General features: G+C 45.5%; 1 protein-coding gene across 1 annotated transcript; it reads left to right on the top strand.

Moving 5' to 3' along the window:
• Nucleotides 1-5,371: 5,371 nt before the first annotated feature.
• On the top strand, nt 5,372-25,469 carry TMEM35B (transmembrane protein 35B). The gene is made up of 3 exons (XM_054999200.1): nt 5,372-5,502; nt 8,438-8,618; nt 17,836-25,469. Exons 1-3 carry the CDS (start codon nt 5,395-5,397, stop codon nt 17,964-17,966), a joined length of 420 nt encoding a protein of 139 aa, XP_054855175.1. The 5' UTR covers nt 5,372-5,394; the 3' UTR covers nt 17,967-25,469.
• The last annotated feature ends 1,328 nt before the right edge of the window (nt 25,470-26,797 follow it).

Here is a 26,797-nt window from a genome sequence, read left to right on the forward strand (position 1 = left end):
ATGTGGCGTTCTCATCTTGGATACCAACGCTTCAGCTGGAGGTCTTTGGAAAAGCATAATGGGACTCCTCTCCAGGTGAGCTTGCATGTTTGCATCTGACGAAGAGAACTGGTTCTCAAAAGCTTATGCTACAGTAAAGTTGGTTAGTCTTAAAGGTGCTACTTGGCTCTATTTTGCTGCCACAGACTTAACATGGCTAACTCCTCTGGATCCATGTTGGTTTGTTCAGTCTTTTCAGTAACCCTGGGGTACAGCTGTTAATATGTTCTTACAGTTAGGGAACTGGTGGTTTACTTCAGGCCTAGAAAATATGATTAAACCAAAAAGTTTCCGAATCTATGGCCTGCAGATAAGAGTGCTAAGACAGTATAAATAGCTGGACAGTTTGAGGTGCTCTGATGTGCGGTCTAGCTGCCGAAGTGCCGTAAGTCCCTTATTTCAGGTCAAAGTTCCATGTCCTCTTTTCAGATTTCAGAATCTTAAAATGAAAAGTAATCTGAACAGTTAATCTTTGCAAAAATTTTTTGCCACTGTTCTATAATTGCCAGTTGTATCAGTGACTGGATTTTTCTAAGAGCCTTTGCTGTCAAAAAGAAAAGTAAATATAATATAAAGCATGAATTGGCTGAGAGAGGTTTTCTCCATGGCCAGTTTGGTATGGAAGGAAGCATGGGGTATTGGGTGAGAATTGCAAGGTTTGTGTTTCCTTGTCTGTATTGGGAAAGTATGGGTGGTTAGACAAAAACATCTTTATCTAACTTGTCTTGCCTGAACATACTAACTTCCATTTTCCCCTTTATTGAATACACCTCTTGCTGATAGTCATACTTCTGCTCAGCTCCTTGTGAGAATAGCCCATAAAATTTTACACCCAAACTTGTATATTGAGGGCTTAGCTCTCCAATCATGTTTGCTTGCAGAAAATTCTGTATTCAGCTCCTGCTGTCTCTGTTAAAGAATCTGGTAGCCATAATGAGAAAAAAGTTTGAATGAACTGCTTCCACTCATGCAGTACAAGGGTGGATGGGCCAGTGGTGTTGTCTTTAGGGCAACCTTGAATAGATCTCTGCGGTCATTAATGCAAAATTAGCTTTTGCATCTGAAGTTTTAAATGCAGTGTTTCCTTGATCTCTGCTTCAGTAACATGTCTAGATTGTGCCTTAGCAATTTGATATGGTCATTCCCTTTAAGTGGGATGTCATTTGTGGTAAGCAACTGTAATCAATTTAAACATGGCAATGGCTAATTTTTTTTGAACACATGCTGAGAAGTCTGAAATGTGCAATTAGTGTATTATGTATACACAGTGCTTTTCCAGTGTGTTTTTCCTCAACTGAGTTGGGGCCTAGATAGCATATTTTAAAGTTACAGCAGACTGGGCCATCCACCCTAGCATAACTGGCCTTTTTTTGAAAAACAGAACAAGCACAAAGCCCTCGGGACCAAAATGAGGCAATCTGCATGCCCGGCCCTTTGGAAGAGCATGAAACTGCCTGCCCTGGAACATCCGGGTGCGTCACTCTGGCTGAAAGGTGTTGAAAGGAAGGTTTCCCTTTCCAACACAAGATCAGAAAGTCACTTGAAAAAAAAATACCTTCACTTTTCCAGCCCTGTCCGTCTTGAAGTGAAGCCGCCTCCCTGTCAAGCTAGGTGTGTCCTCCCACTAGGCCATCGCCAGCATCTCCGACTTGACTCCTCTACTGATTCCACAGTGCAGGATTTAATTATCAATGGGGTGACCATACCCTTGGCCAAGACAGATCAGTATAGAAGGTCCAAGATGGAGATCCACGTTTATGTCCCCAGTGGAAAAAAGCTGGCAGATGCAGAATCGCTGGATGACGGTTACTTGGAAGAGATTGACAAAATAAGCACGCTCAGCTTGGAAGACTCTATCCTCTGAAAATTGGAATGGTGGGCAGTATGGTGATCCTATCATTAATAGACTTGCTCAGATCCTGCAAACTGGAGGATGTGGCTTTTATTGAGTCAGTCGCCATAGGTTGGAGGCAACTTGACAGCACATAACACACACATGGTGAGAATGATCAGTGGTGGAGGAAAAAAATGTTTTTCGTGTTTTCTATGCCACCCCAAATTTCTGTTCTGTGCCAGGCACAAAACTGTTTTACAAGTTTGGAATCCAATTCATAGTACTTGTTGACCCTTAAAGCCCTTCCTTGCTTAGGACTCATATTATTTAAAGGGCTATATCCCATGTGTCCCTGATGCCAACTTCAGGCTGTTGCCTGAAGTCCAAGAGAACCAGTGTCATGCACAGCAGCCAGATGCTAGGTTCAACCAGTGGGGAAACATCACAGAACAGAACCAAGCAGTACCTAACCACAAACACAATACATTCCCTTGCTTCAGTTTGCTTCTGTCGGGCTAAGTTGCAACAGTGTCCCTTGCTTCAGTTTGGTTTGGGTGAAATGTGATTCTCTGATGTGATGTTGGTCCCTTTGCTTCACTTTGGTTTGGGGGTGGATTCCTGTGCTTCAGTTTGGTTCTATGGGCTTTCTCTGGGATGAGCTCAGCTTGCATTTGGGAGTATGCCTTGGCCATGGCAGCCTTGCTGCAGTGTGTTTCTGCAATGGAAGTCAGCTTTGACTTTTTTTGCCATAAGAAACAAAAGTGGGTGGGGGCACCTTGTTCAGGGGCTCATAGAATTGGTCCATGAGGTCCAATTTTCCTGAAATATTAAAGGACAGTCAGGAGTAGGTCCCCTGAAAATTTGGTAGTTTGCACAAAAAAATGCTACCCCAGCTCCCACGGATAACTCCTAAATATTCTTCCCCATAGGGAATAATGGAGAGTGGGGATGGCACCTTTGGGGGGTCCATAAAATTGCCCCCCGGGTCCAATGAAACGTGGAGGATCTTTAGAGGACAGTCAGGAGTGGGATTTCTCCAAATTTGGTGAAATTTCGTTGAAAAATGACCCCTCCAGCCCCCCAAATAGCTCCCAGAGTGATTTTTCCATAGAAAACAATGGCCGAAGTTTTCAGAAATACTCAAACCAAATTAGAGAATCAATTTGGAATTTGAGAAATTCAGAATTTTTTCTCAGATTCAGTTAAGAAAATTCAGATTTACCTTTTTTTGCAGGGGGTGCACATTCCTATTAACTATTGCCCTCCCTGAGCCTGCTTTCTCCCCCTTTCCTCCCTGATTTCTTAGTTAGCCTTATATGAGTGCTGTGTGTGGATTTTTTGTATGTTTGCCCTTTTATTTCTCTCTCAATAAAAAATCCTTTCTTGTTGAGCCTCTGCCTGATTTATTTGAGAGTTCTCTAAGGGAATAATCCCCGTAAACATAGGAGGAGAATTTAAGTTACCCCCCCTCCCCTCACTTCTATCTACCATGATTATAACAAGAAATAACTGTATCCTACTCATTCCTTTTCAGCATTAGAAGGCAAATCCTTGGCTTTGTGGTGACCCACTTTGAAGCTCTTTTTATTTGCCCAGGACACAGTCAATGTACGATTAGACATAAGCAATGATACGTTAGTTTTAGTCTGGTTGGTTAGGTGGCAGCAGCAGACTCCACAAAGTTTTTGGGGAAAGTTGCCACTTATTCTTGGCTCCAGCCACCTTTATTATTATCAATATTATGACAATTATTGTTTAAAATGTTTCTGTGCTGCCTTTCCACCCAAAATGGGCCCTCACTGCAGCAAATATCAAAACATTAACATGTTTCAACATTAAAAGTATACATAAAATAATTCAATAAAAAATACAAATTTGATGAAATCACACCAAGCTGCTTTTCTGAAGCCCCTTTCTCCCTGTCCCAGTGTGGTGTTGCAGTCAGAGTGTTGGACTAGGATTTAGGAGGCCTGGGTTCAAATCTCGACCTCCTTATGAAGTTTGCTGGATGACTTTGGGCCACTCATTGTTCCATCATTCTATGGTGGTTGTGAAGGTAAAATTGCTGGAAGGGAAGAACTGTGGGGATGCTGTTCTTTGGTCCCGAGAGGGACAGTGGGATGAAAACAATGTCAGGGCAGGGGGGATGCCTTTGCTGGTCAGATCTGTCATCCCTTTAAGCCAGCATCCTGGATTACACCGTGGCCTACCAATTGCCCAAGAGGACCAACAAACAGGGCTAAATAAGTAACATCCCCATATATATGTTAGTTTTTGCAAAACTATTCTTTGTCCATAAGCGTGTTTTTATTTTTGCAGGCAGAACTGAAATAGGAAGCATCCCTAAAGGTAAAAAACAGAACACCAATCTTTTCCTAGTTTATATTAAGCTCTGCGCTGGTTCAGGTCGGAGCACTTTTCCGTCCCCAGGCACAGCCTCCAGACTTAACATGAGTTACAAATTAGAATGAACACGCGTCCCATCTGTGTACAGTACACACTTGATTGGCCTTTATACATGTATCCGGTAATTCTCACCTGAAGTTCAATGAATCTAGTTGAACATGTGATTGAAACCCCACACATTGATCTAGGTATACGAGTCGCTGGATTCATTTGTAAAGTGAATGTACGTTGGCTCTTTCTTTCAAACATATGTACGTGTGTTCATTGTCACCTGTGAACAGGATTATGATTACAAAGTCCTTGTGCTGGAGTTGACCCAACTCACAAGACACAAGCCCTGTTCACGTTACAGTGAATATATGTACATTCTGCCAACATGTATACTTCCTACACATTTACAGTGTGTACACCTGTCTGCAAGAAACAGTCAACATGCATTTACTTTACAAATGAAACTGGTGACTGGTACCTGCAGAAATTTGGGAACTGTAGCACACGTTCAGCTGTACATGTGCTGACTGTAACATGAGCTTTATTCAAATAACAATTGAGTGTACACTGGGTATGAACAGGGCTATGCAGACACAACCTGTGTACACTTTATCTTTCTTTATAGAAGTGTTATTTCCCACATTACATTCAACAAACCTACAGCAGAACCCATGAAATGGCTACCTTTCATCTACATACTGGTCCCCTGTTTCATTTGTCATGTGAATGTGTATTGGCTGTTTCTTACAGATGCCTGCAGGAACATGCAACATTCACTGTAAGGGCTTGAACTGGCACTGCTCCCTGGTTTCAATTGTACAGTGAATGCCTGTTGGCTGTTTGTCACCAACATATGTAGACACTTAAATGCAGGATGTACCCGCATTCTTTGGAACGTGTGAACAGGGCTTAGCATCAAAGCCCAATCCGTGATTCTCTCCCCCTCCAAAACAAGCAAATCCCTTGCATCGGTGGTGCGTTTACTCGCCTCGGGCGAGTTCGATTCCCGGCGGCAGTGAGAACTCCTCTTTTGGCCGGCGCCGTTTTCTCTCCTCCCCCTGCCGTCCCTGTTCCTTTTCCCCTCCTCCGAGCAAGCAGGGAGGGGAGCTCGAGAGCGAAGAGTCATGGCGCTGCTGTTCGCCGCCCTCCGCGTGGTCTTGGGCCTTTTCTTCGTGGTCACCGGAGCCGTCAAGCTAACCGATCAGATTTCTGGCGACGCTTACCGGCAGATGGTGAGTGGCGGCGGCTGGGCTCGGGGCAGAAGGGATCGGGGACGAGCGCGCCAGGATCCGGCCAGGCTTCTTTTGCAGGCGGCAACAGAAGACGCGTGTGCACGGGCGCGCGCAAAAAGAAAACGCAAGGCGGGTAGGTGGGTCGACAATTTGCAAACAACGATGCATGCGCGGAGCACAAGCACAAACCGAGTTGCCTGGTCGTAACAGTCCGGCGGGCTTGCTTTCTAGTTCGGGGAGGGATTGCGTTTCTGCAGCCCGAGCCTCAGTGGAGTAAGTGCCGCAGCCTTAATTTGCCGAAAGAAGGCAGCGCGTGCCCATCGTGGGTGTGTTTCTACTGCACTACTATTCAGGGTCCCGGGCGCTCTTACTTGGGAGTAAGACCACTTGAGCAGACGGGAACTTACTTCCAAGTAAAAACAAGCTGCTGCGCCTTGAGAGAAGCGGGTGGGTCATTTCCAGACCGTTTCCCGCTCTGCTTTAAGGGCAAAAGGATCCACATCTCGTTCCTGTCAGTCTTTTCCCGCATGCAAAACGCATGTACGAGGCTGTCTTCTTGTGTTCTCCCGATAAGAATTCAGCAGAGAGCAGGCTGGGGTGGGGAGAGGGGGCGAGGTTTTTGACTGCCCACCGTGGAGGCTGGCGCCATGCGAGTCGAAGCCGGCTGCTTCTTGGATCTGGCGCACTTACGGCTTTGGCGCGAATCGGGCGAGTATTTGAGTTTAGGCTGGAAGTGCGGATCAGTTTTCTTGCAAAGGGATTGGCATTTGCCCTATTGGTGGAAAATTCCTGCCCAGCCCGTTCCGTGCAACCTAAATTGGTCACCAAGGCAGCCCTTGCTACAAACGGGGGGAAAGGGGACTTTGGCTTCCTCTTTTGAACCAGCAGATTTCTTTGGGCCGTTGTTAGAAGGAAGGGCGGGCCTGGGTGTTGCCTGCAAGCTGAGAAGGCGCTTTTTTGCAGGCCAGATCGGCATTTTGCAAACACCACTTTTTATTGACCTGTAGGGAAGGGCTCAATAACTTGAAAGTTTTGAGTCGGGAAAAATAAAAGTGATGAGGCAGAGGTTGCACCTGGAAATTGCTAGATATGGTGCCAGTGTTTTGTGATAGGGACCAGCAATCTTTTGTAATGAGTCAACCGATGACAAAATTCGGAACAAGAGATCAGCAGAGAGTCTATAAAAAAAGAAAGCCCACTGGCAGAACGGAAAAGATACAACTTAATTTTACTGGTAATTGACACGTTGATTAATAATCAGTACAGTTTCTGTAGGCCAGCCATTGGTTGTTGCCAGTCCTTTATTAGCAAGCTGCACACACGAGGTTGTACCATGTAATAAATATGCACTAGAAATGCTTGGTATACCACCATAAATCTGCACATGGTTTGCCCTTGGATTCAAATCCCAAATGGCACAGCTCAGAATGTGGAGAGAAAAACTCTTTAGGACTCTGGGACCTTGTAAAAATTCTGGGGCCTAAGGGGAAATGTTGTCCCTACAGCATGACTGTTTATCTGGTGTTGGCATGGAGGTCTTTATCCCTGATTTGCAAAGGGGTGCCGTATCACCAGACTGATCCTCAGTTCTAGCCTGACAGATTTCTAACATTCAGTTTCTAGCTTGATTTGTAACAAAGTGGTTTCTCCAGAAGAATGGGAGGAACGCTAGATCCAGGCAGCAAATGGATTCACACAACCAAGTTAGGCTGCATTGCTTTGGTTTCTGTGGTGGGTAATTAACTTGCCCCTTTACCTGATTGATTGGGGCTGTGAAATCAAAAATACAGATGCGTGCTAGCAAAATCTTAATTCTGTGTTATTGAAATAATGAAAGAAACTTTTTATATAATAAACAAAAATCACTACTAGTTTATGGAAGAAAAGGACAACTTGAGTATTTTTTTTCATATGATAGTAACAATCCCCCCCTTACACATACTAACCTCAAAGAATCCTCAACGCTGTCTTTAAATTGCAGCCTGGTTGTTTAAAATTTGCCCCAACAAATTAACAGTACTCCCCTCAATTATTCAACTACTGATGGAAAGTTAATCTTTTGATGAAAACTTGAAACCCTTAAAAAAATCCCACAGATTTCAAAGTAATTGGCAGAGTGAAGTAAACCAGCGCAGCTATCTCTGACCTCTGTTCTGAACAGAGACCAGCAGTGGTGACGTGCAGAGGATTTTCCAAAGAGCAGACTTAAGCAGGTCCTTATCATTCATTTATTGCTTGTTTTATTTAACTCATAAAATCTGAGTGCGTGTTGATCTGGTTTAGAAAGAGCAAATCCTTTAAAAATGTTGATTTCAAAATAGCTAATGTGGCACTAGTTAGCTCTGATAAGTAATATCTGAAATCTGTTGAGGTCTATTGTGGGTAAATGTTAAAATGGTGACTGTTTTTGTTGTTATGAGCTAATTTGTCAGTGCAGCAAAGATTTTGATGTTGCTTTGTTTTTTTATAGGAGGAAATTTAAAAAAAGTTGCATGATTTGGGACTTTACCTAAGGCTATTTGTGACTGTCTAGTTTGGTAGGACAATTTATTTTTAAAAAATTAACCAAGTTGACCTGGCTGATGACATATAGTAGCTGAAGAACGCTGAAAACAACTTGGATCTTTTAAGATACAGCCAATCAAACCCAATCCCTAGAAATTCTAGAATTTTCCAGCTTCCAGAAGAGCTAGAAACTTACTCCTTTCTTCTTCTTATTTTAGCCTGAAAGCTGATATTTGCGGTACTGTATTTCATGGCCGGGCAGAACATTTGGCTAAAATAATCCTGAAATTCTTTTCCTCTTTTTATCATGCACATCTTTTTTGAAATCCAAGTACCTCTCAGGTTTGGCTAATGAATCTCCTGGAATTTTCTGCTGGACAAATAGATTGTCCTTGATTCCTCCCAACCCAAATGTCTTTTTCTTTTCCAGAAATCCCAGTTTGTGCAGTTTGCTGACGTTTTCCCCTTAAAGGAGTTTGGCTACAAGCCAGAGCCGGACCAGTACCGTGAAGTGGTGGGCTGGATAGAAGTGGTGGCTGGCTTACTCCTGACCTTTGGGCCGCAGTTGTTGCAAGAGCTCAGCAATTTCGTCCTCAGTATCATCATGATAGGTAAGGGTTGTCTGTTAATTCGTTTATAAAACAAGACGCCTGACGCTCAAACTTGGTTTAAGGGGCATCTCTGTTTATCCTGCCCAAGTGTGACGGGAACTGTTCCTTCATCTTCGTTCTTCTGTGCCTCCACACAAGGGACTGCGCAGGCACAGGCCAGCCGCCGGAAGATTCTTTACCGCTTTTTTGAGCTCTGAAGGGGCCGTTGGTCGCGCGCCTAAGCGACCGTTTCCCGCCCAAACGGTCACATGCCCTAACAGTGACCAACGGCCCCTTCCCTCAGTTCTCTTCTTGCCGCCGCTTGAAGTGAACGTCTGCTTCGCAGCTCCGTGCTTGCTAGTGTATGTTGGGTTATTTCGGTATTGACTCGGACTTCGGATTTGACTTACTCTTCTTCTGACTGATTTGAACTGATTCTGGACTCGGTGTGTATTGACTTGGACTGCTTCAACGACATGTATTGCCTGAACCCCTTGATGGCCTCTAAGGCCTTATTCAAGCGCTGTGCTCAGTGCCAAATGAAGATGGCCCAGACCGATGGGCATGATCTGTGCCTGTTTTGCCTTGGGGAGGGTCATAATGTCCCAGCTTGTAAAATCTGCCAGAAGTTTACCCATAAGGCCAGACAAGAGAGGTCTGCGCACTTGAAGGCGTCGTTGTGGCAGAAAGTGCTGGATGGGGAAGAAGCTCCCAGACCCCCTTTGGTGGTGGAAAAATCTCCATTATCCTCTCCAAAGGCTAGCCACAGTTCTACTCCTGCCGGAAGGCAATCTAGAGCAGGTTTGGTGGCGTCTGCTAAGTCGGTACCGACATCTCGGCCAACGATTAAAGCGGCCTCAAAAGCGGGGTCGCAGGTGGCGATGTCTCTGAACTCGCCCAGGCAGAAGGCGTCGTCACATTCGGATCCGAAGAAGTCGGCGTCGAGATCGGAGCCGAAGGGGTCGGTTCCTACAACGTCGGCTCCGATGTCGGCTCCGAAAGGTACCGCGACTCCGAGACCGGAGGCTGCGGGTAAGAAGTCATCCACCAAAAAGGCTTCGGATCCGAGGGCCAGCTCAGAACCTCAGTCGAAGAAGCCGAAGAAGTCCAAGCATCGGCATTCTCGGTCCCCACAGCGCCAATCGGCTGATGATGTAATGCTGGTGTCTCCACGTACGCCTTTGCCTCATCTGAATTCTCCGGTCCGTTCTGCTCCTGAGGAGGTGGTACTGGATCCGGGTGCATTCGTCGTGGTCTCGAGTGGACATCGTTCCCCTTCACCGGAACCGAGCCCAACTACCCACCGTCGGATCCAACATGCAGCCAGAGAGCCATCTCCCGCGTCTCCGGCTTCCTCCACTCGGAGTCGACACCATTTTTCCGATGTGGAGAGCGCTGGTTCAGAGCATTCCCTAGCATCATGACACCGACAGGCCTCCTATCTTCCGGCTGCATACCGTTGCCAGTGGAAGGGGGCCCCAGCAGGGTATGACTCCTCGGATCCGAGAACATCAACATCAGGGCAGCGTGGATGGCTACCTCCGCCGTTTCCAGCAGACGATATGTCGGCCCCTGCTTCCGAGGAGGAGGAAGCTGATGTCGACTTCAAGTATCGGTCTGAATCGTTGTCGGAACCGTCTCCAGTTGACAACATGGACCTGAGTACGAGTTCCCCCTTTGAGGACCTCCGTATCTACGCTGACCAGATGGCCCGTATGGCAAAGGCATTGGAGAATTGATCGTCAGCGGTGCCTAAGACGGACAAGCTCCTGTGTCGCATTTACGGTGATAACCCAGCTACGGTGGGTTTCCCCATGTTGGAAGGCTTGGAGGAGATAGTGGAAAAGGTGTGGAAGGTGCCTTCGGATCTGCCAGCTACATCAAAACGCATTGAGCAGATGTACAAGATCAAGCAAGGCACGTGGCCTTATCAAACATCCTCCTCCATCATCCCTGATAGCTGAGGAAATCCAGCACCGACGGTCTGGCTCCTCTTCTTCCCCGCCAGATAAAGAGGGAAGGAAGCTTGACGCCATGGGTAGACGCCAATACTCCACCTCAGCACTGGCCCTCCGGATAGCCAACTACCAAACCATCATGGCTGGCTATCAGTTGTACCTGTGGGAGAAGCTGGCGCCATATGTCGCTGACTTACCTGCGGATAAGAAGGCAGTGGGGTCCCTGCTGCAGAATGAAGCCATTCGCCTTTCAAAGCAGCAGATGAATGTGGGGCGTCATGCAGCTGATACTGCTGCCCATGGTATGTCAGCAGCGGTGATCCTGAGAAGGCACTCTTGGCTGCGGTCAACGGCTCTCCCACAAGAGCTGAAAACCAAGATTGAGAATCTGCCATTTGAGGGAGATTTCCTGTTTTCCAGCACCACGGATGAGGCGCTGAAGAAGAAGAAGGAGATTAGGCAGACGGCTCGGTCATTGGGAGTGACCTCGGCAGACAGGTCTGCATTTAAGCCACGGTACTCTACAAGATACAACCCGTATCAGTACCATGGAAGATACCAGCAACGTCCTTACTTGCAGCAATTCCCTGCTTCTCAACGCCATTTCACTCCTGCGCAGCAACCCAAGAGGCGTCCGTCTCAACCTCCTGCTCAGCAAAAAGATCAGCAAGGAGCAGGGAGGCAATTCTGACAGAATGAACCAACCGCAGCCCTGAATTTCTCGGACAGGCTGAAGCCTTTCCTGTTTGAATGGGAGTCGATAACATCTGATTCATGGGTCTTAACAATTGTGAATAAAGGATATGGGCTGTAGTTCGCTGAACTGCCTATGTGTGTTCCACCAGCAAGGGCTGTAAATAATACCTTGGTGGAACTAGAGGATGAGATCATGTCTCTGTTGGCCAAGGGTGCTGTGGAGGAAGTGGCATATGAGGAGTTTGAGAAAGGCTTCTTTTCTCGCTTCTTCCTGGTTCCCCAAAAAGATGGGGGTTTACGTCCCATTCTAGATTTAAGGGGACTTAATGCCTTTCTTAAAGTTTCAAAGTTTAAGATGGTCACATTGTCTGCAGTAATTTCCTTGTTAAAGAAAGGGGCCTGGTTTGCTGTCCTTGACTTGAAGGACACCTACTTCCATATTGGAATACTAGAGGAGCACAGAAAATTTCTGTGCTTCGTTTACAAGCGAAGGGTGTTCCGTTATAGGGTTCTTCCCTTCGGCCTATCCACAGCGCCACGAGTATTTACCAAGTGTGTGGCGCCTGTGGTATCTTTCCTTTGAGAGAAAGGCTGTACCATCTTTCCCTACCTTAATGATTGGCTTATCGTAGCAGACCCGAGGGCTAGGCTATTGCAAGATGTGGAGTTAGTACTGAGCACTTGAAAACGATTGGGTCTCCTTTTAAATTTTGAAAAATCTAAGCTGGTACCTAACCGTAAGGTATCTTACATTGGTGCCGTATTGGACTCAGTAGTGGGTAAAGCACTACTGCCTCAGGAAAGGGCTAAGTCTCTAAGAGTCTTGATTTCCATGTTTAAAGAAAATCGTTTCCAATCTGTATGCAAGATACAATGCTTACTGGGTCATATGGCAGCTGCTACCTCAGTGGTACCCTTTGCGAGACTGTGTATGCGTCCGCTTCAAAATTGGTTTGTGCAGAGGTACAATGCTCTGCAGCACCCTCCATCTCTCAAATTCTCCATACCTAGGGTCATATTATCCTCGTTTGATTGGTGGCTGTCAGATGAAAACTTCTTTAAGGGAACCCTGTCTGGCTATCTGCATCCGGAAGTTACAGTGACCACAGATGCATCCTTGCAAGGATGGGGGGCCTATTGTGGTGCTGCATGTGTGCAAGATGTATGGTCGGAGAGGGAAAGGAACCTGCATATTAATGTTCTTGAATTAAGAGCTATTTGTTTTGCACTTGTGTCCCTTGCAGCGCTTCTGCAGAACCGTCAGGTGTTGGTGCAGACGGACAACACGACTGCCATGTATTACCTAAACCAGCAAGGGGACACAGCATCTATGATTCTCTGCAGGGAGGCCACGCTCATTTGGCAATGGGTGATCCAGAATGGTGTGATGCTTCGGGCTATACATGTAGCGGGATCAGACAATGCTCGGGCAGATGCCCTCAGCAGAGTACACATGTTGGACCACGAGTGGGAACTAAATGTAAAGTACATTGGGCCGATCTTCCAAATGTGGGGCCAACCGAGCGTAGATGTGTTTGCAACGTCAGCAAACACCAAGGCGCAGATATTTTGCTCAAGAGCAGGGAGCGACCCCCTCTCTATTGGGGATGCCTTCCAATTTACGTGGACCCACAGGTTGCACTATATGTTTCCACCATTCCCGCTAATACCAAGGGTGTTATGCAGAATAGAGAACGACAATGCAGATTGCATTCTGGTAGCACCCTTCTGGCCAAGACAGGTGTGGTTCCCCAAACTGTTGCAGATGTCCAATCGGACGTATGTGAGTCTACCTCCCCGGCAGGATCTCCTGCTGAACGGGAGCTTGTTCCACCACGAGCCCAAGAAGTTGCACCTGTCTGCTTGGCGGATTCTACCCCGCCTGTGACTTATTCTGAGCAAGTGGAGAAAGTCTTGCTAAATGCAAGGAAACTTTCCACTAGACGATCTTACAAAGCTAAGTGGCTTAGATTTGAAGCTTGGGCAGTTTCAAAAAATGTAGTGTCTAATAGTAGCCCCTTAGGGTTGATCTTTGACTACCTATGTCATTTGAAGGACCAGGGGCTTGGGGTTACCTCCCTAAAAGTACATCTTGCGGCAATCTCCGCATTTCACGATCAAGTTGACGGTTGTACGGTATTTTCACACTACAGGTCTCATCAGTTTTTGAAGGGGATGTTTAATCTCTACCCACCGGTAACACCACCGGTGCCTCAGTGGTCTCTCTCCCTAGTGCTATCTAGGTTGATGCTACCTCCCTTCGAACCATTGGCTACATGCCCTTTGGACTTATTGTCCTACAAGGTATCGTTTCTGGTGGCTGTAACGTCTGCCAGAAGGATTAGCGAGTTAGCAGCACTTAGGGCTGACCCTCTATTTCTCTGTTTCCATACAAATAGGGTGGTTCTGCGACCATGCCTGAAGTTTCTCCCTAAGGTGGTGTCTGTCTTCCACCTGTCGCAAGAGATCACTTTGCCTGTGTTCTTTCCGAATGCATCTACTAAAGGAGAAAAGGCCCTTCACGCTTTAGATTTGAGGAGGGCTTTAGCCTTTTATTTAGACAGGACTAAGGAGTTCCATAACAGTCCCCATCTCTTTGTCTGTTTTGGGATCAAGGACAAGGGTCACAAGGCATCGTCACAGACGGTATCCCGATGGATAGTGTCGGCCATTGCTAAGGCCTATGCTTTGGCCAGGGTAGATTGTCCATTGGGGATCAAAGCCCATTCCACATGGTCTCAGGCAGTGTCATCAGCACTTATCAGGGGTGTGCCGCTGGTTAGCATCTGTAAAGCGGCTACGTGGTCATCTGCTGACACGTTTGTAAAGCATTATGCTATGGATGTCAATGTACAACAAGATGTTGCTGTGGCCAAGGCTGTCCTACACTCCTTGTTCTCATAAGGGTACACTGGAATGCCTTACTCCAAAGATGAGAATGGAACTTTGTATATATATATATATATTATTGACCAACTTTATTAGTTTTGAACAAGTTTCTTTTTTTGTACTACTGCTTGTGGTATATAATAAAATAGAGTTGGACTTCACCCCGCCTTCCTTGTTGTATGAAGCTTGGTACTCTCCCATGTGTGGAGGCACAGAAGAACGAAGATGAAAACAGGGTTAACATACCTGTAACTTATGTTCATCGAGTTCTTCTGTGCTGACACACATCCCTCCCTCCTGCCCTGCTGTGAATTCCGGAAAAAAAAAAATCTATGTATATATTTGAAAGCGGCGGCAAGGAAGAACTGAGGGAAGGGGCCGTTGGTCGCTGTTAGGGCATGTGACCGTTTGGGCGGGAAACGGTCGCTTAGGCGCGCGACCAACGGCCCCTTCAGAGCTCAAAAAAGCGGTAAAGAATCTTCCGGCGGCTGGCCTGCGCCTGCGCAGTCCCATGTGTGTCAGCACAGAAGAACTCGATGAACATAAGTTACAGGTATGTTAACCCTGTTTTCTCATCTGCAGTCAGGTTGGATCACGAATGAACAGGTTTTCCAGCCTCGAATTTTGTGAGAGATTTATGGAGCATTGGGGCTGGATGGAGAAAATAGTCTTCCTTCTCAAAAGTACCTTCTAAGATGTCATGGAACTGGGTGGATGTTGCTTGGTTGGCTGCATGCCTGCTTGGTTCCCATCTGCTCGACCTGTGCCCTTGTTATAAACCAGTTTGTTCGTACAGAAAGCACCATACGATCTCCTCTGAGGGAAACAGGCTGGTTAAAAGGCTGCCCCTGGAACTTCCTACTACTTGAGGAAAAGAGGTTTTAATCAAAATCCCTGTCCTTAATGAATAAAAATCAGCCAGTTTGGTGTAGTGGTTAAGAGCAGCAGGACTCTAATCTGGAGAACTGGGTTTGATTCCCCGCTCCTCAGCTTGAAGCCAGCTGGGTGACCTTGGGTCAGTCACAAATCTCGCAGCCCCACCCACCTCACAGGGTGAGCGTTGTGAGGATAGTAACAACATACTTTGCAAACCACTCTGAGTGGGCATTAAGAACATAAGAACATAAGCAAAGCCATGTTGGATCAGGCCAGTGGCCCATCCAGTCCAACATTCTGTCACACACAGTGGCTAGAAATCCAGTGCCATCTAAAGGACTGTCAGTGAGGCCAGGACACCAGAAGCCCTCCCACTGCCTTCCTTCCAGCACCAAGACAACAGAGCACCACCTCCCCACAAAGAGAATACCATCTATCTCCTGTGGCTAATAGCCACTGATGGACCTCTGCTCCATATATTTGTCCAGTCCCCTCTTGAAGCTGGCAATGCTTGTAGCTGCCACCACCTCCTGTGGCAACGAATTCCATGTGTTTATCACCCTTTGTGTAAAGTAGTATTTTCTTCTATCTGTTCTAACCCGACTGCTCAATAATTTCATAGAGTGCCCACGAGTTCTTGTATTGTGAGAAAGGGAGAAAAACACATCTTTCTCGACCTTCTCTAACCCGTGCATTATCTTGTAAACCTCTATCATGTCTCCCCTCAGTCGTCTTTTCTCCAGGCTAAAGAGCCCCAAGCGCCTCAATCTTTCCTCATAGGGAAAGTGTTCCAACCCTTTAATCATTTTAGTTGCCCTTCTCTGTACTTTTTCCAGTGCTATGATATCTTTTTTAAGGTGTGGCGACCAGAACTGTACACAGTACTCCAAATGAGGCCTCACCATCGATTTATACAGAGGCATTATGATACCGGCTGATTTGTTTTCAATCCCTTTCCTAATAACCCCTAGCATAGCATTAGCTTTTTTTATGGCAGTCGCACACTGTGCTGACGTTTTTAGTGAGTTATCTATCATGACTCCAAGATCTCTCTCTTGGTCAGTCTCCGCCAGTTCAGACCCCATCAACTTGTATTTATATTTTGGATTTTTGGTTCCAATGTGCATTACTTTGCACTTGGCTACATTGAACCTCATTTGCCACATGGATGCCCACTCTTCTAGCCTCGACAGATCCCTTTGGAGTGCCTCACAATCCTCTCTGGCTTTCACCACCCTGAACAATTTCGTGTCATCTGCAAATTTAGCCACTTCACTGCTTAATCCCAATTCCAAATCATTAATAAACAAGTTAAAAAGCATTGGACCCAATACCGACCCCTGTGGCACCCCACTGCTCACCACCCTCCACTGTGAGAAGTGCCCGTTTATGCTCACTCTCTGTTTCCTATTAATTAGCCAGTTTTCGATCCACAAGAGGACTTGGCCCTTTATCCCATAGCTACTGAGCTTACTTGGGAGCCTTTGATGAGGAACTTTGTCAAAAGCTTTCTGGAAGTCAAGATAAACAATATCTATCGGGTCTCCCTTGTCCACTTGTTTGTTCACTCCCTCAAAGAACTCTAACAGATTGGTGAGACAAGATCTTCCCTTACAGAACCCATGCTGAGTTTTCCTCATCAGCTTTTGGTCATCAATGTGCCCACTAATTTTATTTTTGATAATAGTTTCCACCAACTTACCCGGTATTGACGTCAGGCTGACTGGCCTGTAATTTCCCGGATCTCCCCTGGAACCTTTTTTAAAGATGGGGACAACATTAGCTACCTTCCAGTCCTCAGGAACAGATGCAGAGTTTAATGACAGATTACATATTTTTGTGAGGAGATCTACAAGTTCACACTTGAGTTCTTTCAGAACTCTTGGATGTATGCCATCTGGGCCCGGTGATTTATCAGTTTTTAAGTTGTTTATCAGTTTTTAAGTTGTCCTGAAGGGTGGTATATAAATCGAATGTTATTGTTTATCACCTGGAGCCATTCTACAGATGTGCCATCTCTTCTTGTTTGGGATAACTGACTACTACTGATGTTATCAGCTTGCCTTGCCAATAACCCTCTTTTGGATCTTATTAGGTGAATGAGTTTCTCTGGATGAAATTAACCAAAAACGGCGTCCTTGGCAATTACTGATGAATGATAATTTATATAGCATTATCAGTACAGATGCCATTTTATAGTTTTTATAGCTTATAGTTTCATACACAAAATGAAAAACAACCCAGGGCTCAAGGCACTTTCAGAAAAAGGCTACGTCCATGCATCGTTCATGACTGTGCTGTTTCATGATAGCCATCGTTTACAGCTGGGTTATCTTGTGTGGATAAGACAATCCAGTTGCAAGTGGTTGCAGTGACATCCATTGATGTGTGGATGTAGCCTATGCCTCAGCCCTGATTTTATCAAGCATGACATTGACAGGACAGGAGAACTCGCCCATGCATTTCTGCAGATTGGCCATAACACCTGCTATAGCTTGCAACGTTAACACGCCAATGCTCCGTAGCCTGGGTGGCTGGTTTGCCAATTTGGTGGATGTGGCGGTTTTGGGTGTGTAGCTGCCAAGTTTAAGTAAGAGGATAGGTGAGTGCAAGACAGGCTTTTTGGTCCCACCAGCCTCACATTTAAGTTAGGCCAAAGATTCAACAGCGAAGAAAATAAAGGAAAGGGGACACATGCTGAGGGGTACTGGGGGGTTTGGTGGGAGAATATGGCTGAGATTGCTGGGTGATGGATGGGTGGAGAACAAATCTGGCCTCTGGAATGCAAGAGTGTTATCAGTTTTTCCTTTTCTCTGCAGGTGCCATCTACACCCTCTTGGTTTTGAAAGAATCCATCGCCATGTGCGCCCCCACCACTGTTTGTCTGGGTCTCTTGCTGCTCTTGAACATCCGGGGAAGGGGGAAGAGTGCCAAGCCCAAGTTTGAGTGAGGAGAAGTCAGCCTGAGGGGACAGGAAGGAGGGATTGGAAGCGATGCTGCCGGGCTAATGAACCTCCCATCTTTGGTGGCATAATTGTCTTTCTGTTGTCCTCTTTTCCCTACTGCAGACTAATTCCTTCAAAAATGTTAATGAGATGAGTTGAGTCCTCTCAATGAATGATCCAGGAGGACTTTGTGAATTTGAGATTTCTGGTGGTAAGGCCTTACCCCAGTTCTCTCTGATAGTCCCTTCCTTTGTCCAGGATCTGGTCTGACGGATTTCACAGTTTGGTGGAAAGGGAAAAATAATCAAATCCTCCCATGTTTGTCTGATGACAGTCCTTTGTTAACTCTGTGGAAGATGGTTGCTCCTTCGTGAAGCCTAAAACAAGCCATTTCTGGGGTATGCAGCATGGTGTTCAAGAATTCTGAAAATCTAATATTTCATTGTACATAGTTTTTTGGCTGGTAGAGAAATACTACAAGCCATTTCTGGGGTTTGCAACATGATTCTCAAGAATTCTGAAAACCTAACATTTCATTGTACATAGTTTCTTAGCTGGTAGAGAAATACTACAAATATGAATTGCCCTTAAAATGGTTGTAGCCTTACCCAATGAACCCTGAGACCTGTAGTTTTATTATAGGCTACAGTTCTATATGGGCTTGGTTTTATTCATTCATTTCTCCCAGGATAACAACTCCTAAATCCATTTCAGGTTTTGATTTATGTAGAAAAAGAAAAACTGAAGTGAGTCAGCAACGCTAGCAAGGCCAGTGAGTCACACCCGATTTGTCCTTCAGTGAGGGAGTATGTAAATTGTAGTGTTTTGCCTGTGCTGGGTGGAGTTTATAGCAAAATGTCTTAACTAGTTACCTGTACTGTTGACTTGCTGTGTCAGGATACCAATCACAAGATAGCAACCTTTGCAAATTTCTAGCAGAGGGCCCCCCCAGCCTTCTAGAGCCTGTGGGAACTTTGGAATACTGATGAAGTGTCAGGAGCGCCACAACAAAATGACTGCTGTGGGGGCAGAACTAATTTTTAAAAAGTTGAGGGGTTCCACAAAACTTTGAAGGTTCCAAACAAAGCATCCTCCTCTGACAGAAGAAGCTGATTGTGAATGGCTGCTTGCGGATTCAAAGCCAATTTCTCCTGGGTGCTTCTATGGAGGAGGAAAGCAAGGGTAGGCTTTGAGGGAAAGATACTGTTTTGTTTCCGTTTCCAAAGAAAGGGGAGATTTGGTCTCTGTTGGGCCACATGGATCTTAGAGGGGCAAAGAAGTCCTTGTTTGTAGTTAAAGTGGAGTGCTCAGAACTCTGGGATTGCAGTCAGTTAGCTTGCAGGGAACAACCTCGTTTTTTTCCTGTTCCACTCAAGATGCTTTGAATTTTATCACCAAAATTTAGGAACTAGGTGGGCATCAGGAAATGCATAGGTGAGAGCCACTTTGGGGTTACTTCTGGTGTGAATCAGAGAAGACCAACTGATGTCATGTGGACAGGACTAAACCTGTGATTTTATCTAGCCCCTGAAACCCTCCAAGGGAAGGCAAAGATGCCCGACTTTCCTTTTTGTGCCTTTGTTCTGTACTCTAGATGTGCATAAAAGCTGAACTTTGAGAAAAAGTATGAAAAGGGGGCTCTTGAGATTTCTGCCACAGAGCAAGAGATTTGGCCTCGATGTCCCCTTCTGACTGTAGAACTCTGTAATATTTCTGTCCTTGCTGAATGGAAGCAAAAGACCAGGAGGTATGTCTCCTGGTCATCATCCTTCTTGCGTGCCAGGAATAGCAGTGAGAACATTGCCCAGGGATTGTCTGGCTTGGTTGGAAAAGGGCTTTACTGTTCCCATTTCCAAGTTCAGGCTGATGGGCATCCCTAGTGTAATCCAAAAAACTCCAGAAGAGCATGTTCACCGACAACCCCCAAGAATCATTGTTGGAAGTCTTGATGTTTCAGCTAGTATCAAAGTAATGTTGTGTACATGCATGTATCACATATGTACATACTCTTTTTTCCAATATGGCGTATCTCCTGCTCTCAGATGTTTGACACTCTGTGCTAACTAGAAGGTTATGCTATAGAGCATAATGTTAAATTGTGACTAAGAAAAATAATCTGGAGTGACCACAGCTTTTTACTCAGAATCCTTTAATAATAACATAACATATTCGATTTATATACCGCTCTTCAAGACAACTTTATGTCATATTCAGAGTGGTTTACGAAGCATTTTATTTTATATATTTATATTTCAATTTATATACCGCCCATCCCAGGGGCTCTGGGCGGTGAACAGTTTAAAATCGATAAAAACAAAAAACAACAGCATGTTGTTACTATCCTCACAACGCTCACCCTGTGAGGTACATGGGGCTGCGAGAGCTGTGACTGATCCAAAGTCACCCAGTTGGCTTCAAGCTGAGGAGCGGGGAATCAAACCTGCCTCTCCAGATTAGAGTCCTGCTCCTCCTAACCACTACACCAAACTACATCATGAGACAGAGAATGTTCCTTAGCTTCACACATCTACAGGTGAAGCTATTTTGTAGACTGTTGGCCCTTGTCTAGAAGAGAACTCCAGTCGGTCATTACTCTCCAAGACCTTGACAATATCCTTCCCCAGACCTGCAAGCTACTATTCACCTGCTGTCAAAGCAGTTTGTTACTATTGTAGATGTACCCTTACATACCAGAAGCCTCCAAAAGTATTTTCCAATTAGTCATACAGAGCTACCTCTCCAAATACTAGAATTTTTGACACTTGGCTAGTAGTATAAGCTAGGAAATACGTATCTGATTTTGTGGGACACTCAATTCCCAGCCCTCCAGTCCATCTAGCCCTACAAAATGTAAGAAAAATTCAAAATGGCCACAAGTTTTCTGCCTGACACAGTGTGTAATTCAGCTTTTGAGGACTGCATGCTTTCAAGAGGTTAATTTTAAGAGGATGCATTGTAGAAGTGAGGAAAACAGCCCTTGGTTAATTAAGGGTCTTTACATTCCTTAGTTTCAATCTGGGGCAAATGATTGTATAAGGGTTCCCAACATTTTAAAACCTGCTGGTGGTGGGCACAGTGACAAAATGGCTGCTGTAGGAGGTGGAGCCAGCCACAGAATGGCTGCTGTAGGAGGTGGAGCCAGCCACAAAATGGCTGCTGTAGGAGGTGGAGCCAGCCACAGAATGGCTGCCACAACTTACCTTCAGTCACGCAGTGAACAGCCTTGTGCTGTGGTGGTAGCTACTGCCAAAGCAATGTTTTAAAAAATCTGCACAGCCAATCAAATCTCCAATGGCCCATTAGAAACCTTACTGAGTAAACCCCTACTTGGACCCACCCACTTTCTAAAAGCATTTTGAGGGCTCCAAGAAAGGCTCCATGAACACCATGCTGGGGACCCCGGGTCTAACTATTATTGTGGTAGTAATCTGTGATCTGCAGAAGAGAACAGAAATGTAGCTGTACCATAGCCTGTGAAGAAGAGAGTCCTTACATGTGGCTAAAACCCCGTTGGATTACGTTTGCTGAAGTACTTGCCATATCTGTGGGGACTGAGCTCTGAACTGTTGTGTACTTTACACAAGATAAATAAAATTCTGCTAAGGCTGATGGAATCCTGTGACTTGTATAAGTTATGCTAATTTAACACCCATGTATTTAATGCACATTTTCACAGCTGCAGTGGATAGAAATTTGGGTTTTTAGTGAGCAAAAATGGAAATTTAGAGTCCCAGTAGCTAAGTTGTTATCTCTCAGGCATTGACTCCGGCGTCTGGATTCTGGACAGCATACTAAGGATATTGGGGTCTTTCAATGGCTATTAGACATCCAGTGATGGCTGCTGAAGGAAAAAGACATCAGTGAGGCAAAAAGCAGGTAGCAATAAACAGCTTATATGAATGCAGCCAGGGACAAGCCATGAATAGTAAAAATCAGCAACACTTATTTTAGATTTTTTTTAAAAAAAAGAACTGGCTGTTTTGGCCTGCAAGATAGCAAAAAGCGGGGCAAAATGGTGGTGGAAAGTGCCACCAAGATGAAGCTGACATGGCAAGCCGACAGGGTTTTAAAGACAAGAGACAACCAGAGGGGGTCTGCCATTGCCTGCCTCTGCAGAGCGACCTTGGACTTCTTTGGTGGTCTCCCATCCAAATACTAACCGGGGCTGACCCTTCTTAGCTTCCAAGAGATCAGGCTAGCCTGGGCCATCTGGGTAAGCAGGAGCAAAACTCAGGTGCTTTTATGGTGATGCTGTACTTTCTCTGTCTCCACATCTTGAGGAGTTATCAAGGAATGGTGAGCAGAAACGGGAGCCAAAGACCAGTGCAGAATGAAGAGAAGCTGCTTTTGTGGCACAGAAAAGCCTCGACTGAAAATGGAAACAGAAATTGGCTGTGAACGTAGTGCTGCAAAGGTGTGAAAGGAGCAGTAGAGCAATTGTTTTAAACAGTTAAGTATTCAAAACTGGCACTTCTGATATTTTCTCCATTATATGAAAAAAATTTCTAGCAGCTGTTCAGAAAGGGGGAAATCAGTCATGCTGGTGGAAAGCGGGCTAACTGACAGTCCCAGGGGGAGAACTTCCCTGAGCATCAAGCCCCATGTTAACTAGTTATGGATATGTGCTGTTTAAGTAAGAACATCCAAAGTGCCTTCTGGATCAGGCCAGGGATCCATCCAGTCCAGCATCTTGTTTTGTGCAGCCGCTAGCCAGAGGCCCCAGAAGGCCCACAAAGAGGGACACATTTTCTGCTTCAAGCACCAAACGTTTTCCTTGCCACACTCTGCTGCCATCTTGGAGAACAGGGGCTTTTCCCTAAATGTCTGCAGCAGGTGGGATTCGATCCATCCAAGGCCAGGCCCTTCTCTCTCTTCGTCTGACAGTTGTGTCAGAAGGATTGTCCTGGGCAGAGGCTACTTTTCTGGCCACGTCTCTCGTTCCCCCTGCCCTGCCCTTCAACTGTTTGAAGAAAGAGATTTTCTTCCTGAGTAAGGAAGCTTGCCTTTGATGATGGCTTCCATTTCTGACTAATTTGGTTCTTTACGAAAGACCTGTGAAAGTAGATCCCAGTTTCTTGTGCTGGCCCCACCTTTGTCTGCTCATTTCGTGGGTCACACAGCCTTAATTCTTGTCAGTATCAGCCTCTTCTGTGTTCCTCCAAAGGCAGCTTCCTCATAAAGAACCCCACAGTTCTATCTTAGTGTGTCACTTGAGCAGTCACCGATTCAAATTTCTCTGCTTTCGACTCACTAGCTGACCCTTAGGCAAGCCACTGACTTACAGGATGGTGGTTAGGATCGCTGAGGTTTGAAAGGGTTTTTGTGTGTACATAAATGCCAAGAATTGTTTCCAAAACAAAAACAAGTAGCTAGTCTCTACAACTGAGGCTTTCAACGAGGGTCCATTGACACATTAATTTGGGGCAGAAAGAAATCTTCACAGGTAACTTCCCTCCCTCACGTTTGTGTGGTAGAACATTTGAAACTGACCCTTTATCTGATCCCTTTCTGGAAGATAACTGTCTACCTTGACATGGCCAGTCTGGCCATCTGATCCATGTGATCGAGACTAGACTACTGTAATGTACTCAACATAGGGCTCCCCTTGAAGTCAGTTCAGCGATTCTAGTTGGACTATAAATAATGTAAATCAATCTGAGTACTTGGCCAATGACCATTACCCTGATACTGAACGGGCTGATTGTTTGGTTAGTTTAGTTGAGGGGGGAAGAGGGGCTTGTGTCTCTTAAGAAACATGTTCCAGAGATGGAGGGAGGAAACTCACATGAATTTGCCATTCATGCAAAGGCTTTACCTTGATGGCCAGAAGATACGGGTATTAATGACCCCCTCCCAATCTTTTTCTTTGGACAGTGATTGATTTTGTTCTGACCTGGATGACCCAGTCTAGCCTGAACTTGTCAGCTCTTGGAAGCTAAGGCAGGTTGGCCCTGGTTAGTACTTTGATGGGAGACCATCAAGGAAATCCAGGGTTGCTATGCAGAGGCAGGCAGTGGCAAACCACCTCTGTCCATTGCCTTGACTTATGTCAGGGTTGCCATAAGTCATCTGAGACTTGATAGCACTTTATACACATCCCAATTTCAGCAGGGACACTTTAGGGGAGTTTATGAACAGAACCTGATATACTTTCCTCCACTTTCCCATTCCCTCAGTTGTTGGTCTCAGGCCCCAGCTAATTTGAAAGCCAGCTTCTTGGAAACAGTAGTGCAACATTTAGCCATGCTTCTGAAGAATGAGCGTCACAGCCTGGCTGAAAAATGTGGGCTTGTTCTGTACAGATTTTCTTTTTTTAACATCAGCTCTAGCTTGGCTGGAGGATGATAATGGTAGCAGATAATCCCAAACCTGATTCCAAGGTTGGCATTGTGCAGAAGAGCTTTTCACAGATCTCCTGATATACAGAACGAGAGCCTGAAAGTGTTTGTTTTTAATTCTTTCCAGAATCTCGGTTGCCTGTTGCAAACTGAGGCTCACCAAAGATGGAACTTTTTAAAAACACAAGTCTCTCTCAGCCTTGCCTGTTCCTTTTGATCCAGTGAAGTTTGAAATTCTCTTTGAGAGTCCCAGCGCTCTAATCTTTTATCTTTCCCTTTAGTCTCCTTGTTCCGTTCTTTCCACTGTGATGGCTCTTACAAAACTAAGCCCTCTTGGCTTCCTTTTATGGGTCTCTTGAGAAGAATAAAAAAGTGTCAAACCACAAAGTTCTCTCTCAGCAGCTCATGGGTCCCTGAGTTGACTCAGTGCCTTCCATACCAGTAAAGATTCCTGGACTGGGAAGCTGTGTAGACTGCCCTTGGAGGATGGCAGGATAAAAATTTGACAGACAACGCAGTGTACTGCAATAATTCCCAGTATGGCATCCACCAATGGCCTTTCTGGCACCCAGTTGCATCTTTTCCAGTTTGGGCTTTCTTCCACTGTTTAGAGTCACATCCCCCCCTCTTCATGCTGAGAGGGCAGTTTATTGATGGAATTTCATGAACTCCTTCCTTATATGCCATAAATCCAAGGCAGTGCCTGACCCAAAGCAGGGTGAATGCCAACTAGGCAGGAGCTTGGAAAACTACCAGAACATGAGTCAGAGGTGGGTGACTGACTGACAGCCCTCCACCCCCTGAAGAAACACAGAGATAATGAAAAAGAAAATCCCTGTCCCTGTCTATGTTTAATTGCCTTCGTATAACCTCCCCTTACCCATTTACCCTAATCCAAGCTATTCAGCAAACCAGAGAGCTTTCCCCATCCAGTCATCAAGCAATGTTTTCACCTATAGTCCATCCCAGATAGTCACTTCAAGCCTCTACCCACTTATTGTACTACCTCTGGACAAACCATTAAATTATTGTCTTTGGAAGCAAGACATCAGCTTGCCCCAGGGAATGTCTTGCCCTATAATTGGGCTTTTCCAGTCATATGCTCTGTATGTGTGTGTTATTGTCCTTTTTATTTCTCTTTTAATAAAAAAAAAAACCCTGTTGAACATCTGCCTGATTTATCTGAGTGTTCTCTAATGGAATAAACATTGGTGGAGATTTCTAATTACCCCCTCTTGCTTGTCTCCTTTAATGCTGATTCCCCCAACTAATTAAGGAGACCTATTTGGGTAACACGACCCCTGCCAAGCAGGAAATGCTTTGGAAGAGCCCAGGAGGCTTCATCTTTCTGGCTGCAAGGAGCATCAGCCCACAAACGGCTGTGTCCATTGTAGGAAGATGCTTGGCTTGCAACCTCTCCTCATTTTAGGATTGGCTCCAGTGTCCCAGGGCAGCCATTTTTATGATTCGCTCAGGTCCCCTTGGCAGCCATTTTGAGGTGTCACCCACTTCGCATTCTCAAAATCCTAAAATTGCTCCCAGCATCAACAAGGCCAGGAGCATGTCTTGCCGTACTACGAAAAGCTCGAGTTCAGCCTCTTTTCACTTTACAGTCCAGATTGGGCTCTTGCGAGCAGCCAGTTCAAGGATTTCTTCTGAGGTATCCTTGAGATTAAAATAAAGTCACCGCTGGGTTATGTGATTTTCACGCAGCCTCTTTATGAAAGTCAGTGTGGCATAGTGATTAGAGTTTCAGATTAGGATCTGGGAGATTGAGGTTCACATCCCAACTCTGCTGTGGATACTTGCCAGGTCACCTTGGGCCATTTACACACGCTCGGCCTAACCTACCTTACAAAGTTGTGAGGATAAGATGGAGGATAGGCTAATGATGTAAATCGCTTTGGGTACCCATTGGGGAGTAAGGCAGGGTATAAAGTAAGTAAATAAATACATGATGCTTGCTAAATAGATACTTTATTGGGTGTATTCCCCGATTTTCCACTGAGTTGCCTGAAACTAGTTGAAGTGCATGGAAATGTATTCCTTTAAAATATTTGTAAACCTGCCTTTCTCTGGATCCATCATGACCCAAGGCAGGTAACAACCAACAATGCTGTACATGAAATGTATATCAAATTACATTTTAAAAAACGTTTAAACTGAAAAATATAGGAATATCCTATCAAAATCTTTGAAAACGACTTGTGCTTCTGCACTGGTGGATGGATTCAAATGTTACAGTCAAAAGGCTGTGGGGACTGAAAGCTTCTTAACTTGCAGGTAGTTGCCAGGGTAGAGATGTTGGCAGGGCAGGGAAATCTATCTAGTAACATTTTCATCTCACCATTTCTCCATGGACATCAGCATGGCCAGGGCCGGTGCGCCCATTGAGGCCAGGTAGGTGGTGGCCTCAGAGCGTGGGGTGCCGGAGGGGGCGCTGGAGGAGGCACGGGGGGGGCACGAGCGCACTCCACAGAGCTGCAGCCTCCTATCCC

Source organism: Eublepharis macularius, chromosome 15 (assembly GCF_028583425.1).
Source record: "Eublepharis macularius isolate TG4126 chromosome 15, MPM_Emac_v1.0, whole genome shotgun sequence".
Taxonomy (NCBI): domain Eukaryota; kingdom Metazoa; phylum Chordata; class Lepidosauria; order Squamata; family Eublepharidae; genus Eublepharis; species Eublepharis macularius.

What these genes read in the sequence shown, in the direction of transcription:
- TMEM35B (XM_054999200.1), top strand. Translation starts at nt 5,395, where the DNA reads ATGGCGCTGCTGTTCGCCGCCCTCCGCGTGGTCTTGGGCCTTTTCTTC. An exon ending in GCGACGCTTACCGGCAGATG is followed by an intron (nt 5,503 to 8,437) that starts GTGAGTGGCGGC and finishes TTTCTTTTCCAG; the next exon opens with AAATCCCAGTTTGTGCAGTT. An exon ending in CCTCAGTATCATCATGATAG is followed by an intron (nt 8,619 to 17,835) that starts GTAAGGGTTGTC and finishes TTTTCTCTGCAG; the next exon opens with GTGCCATCTACACCCTCTTG.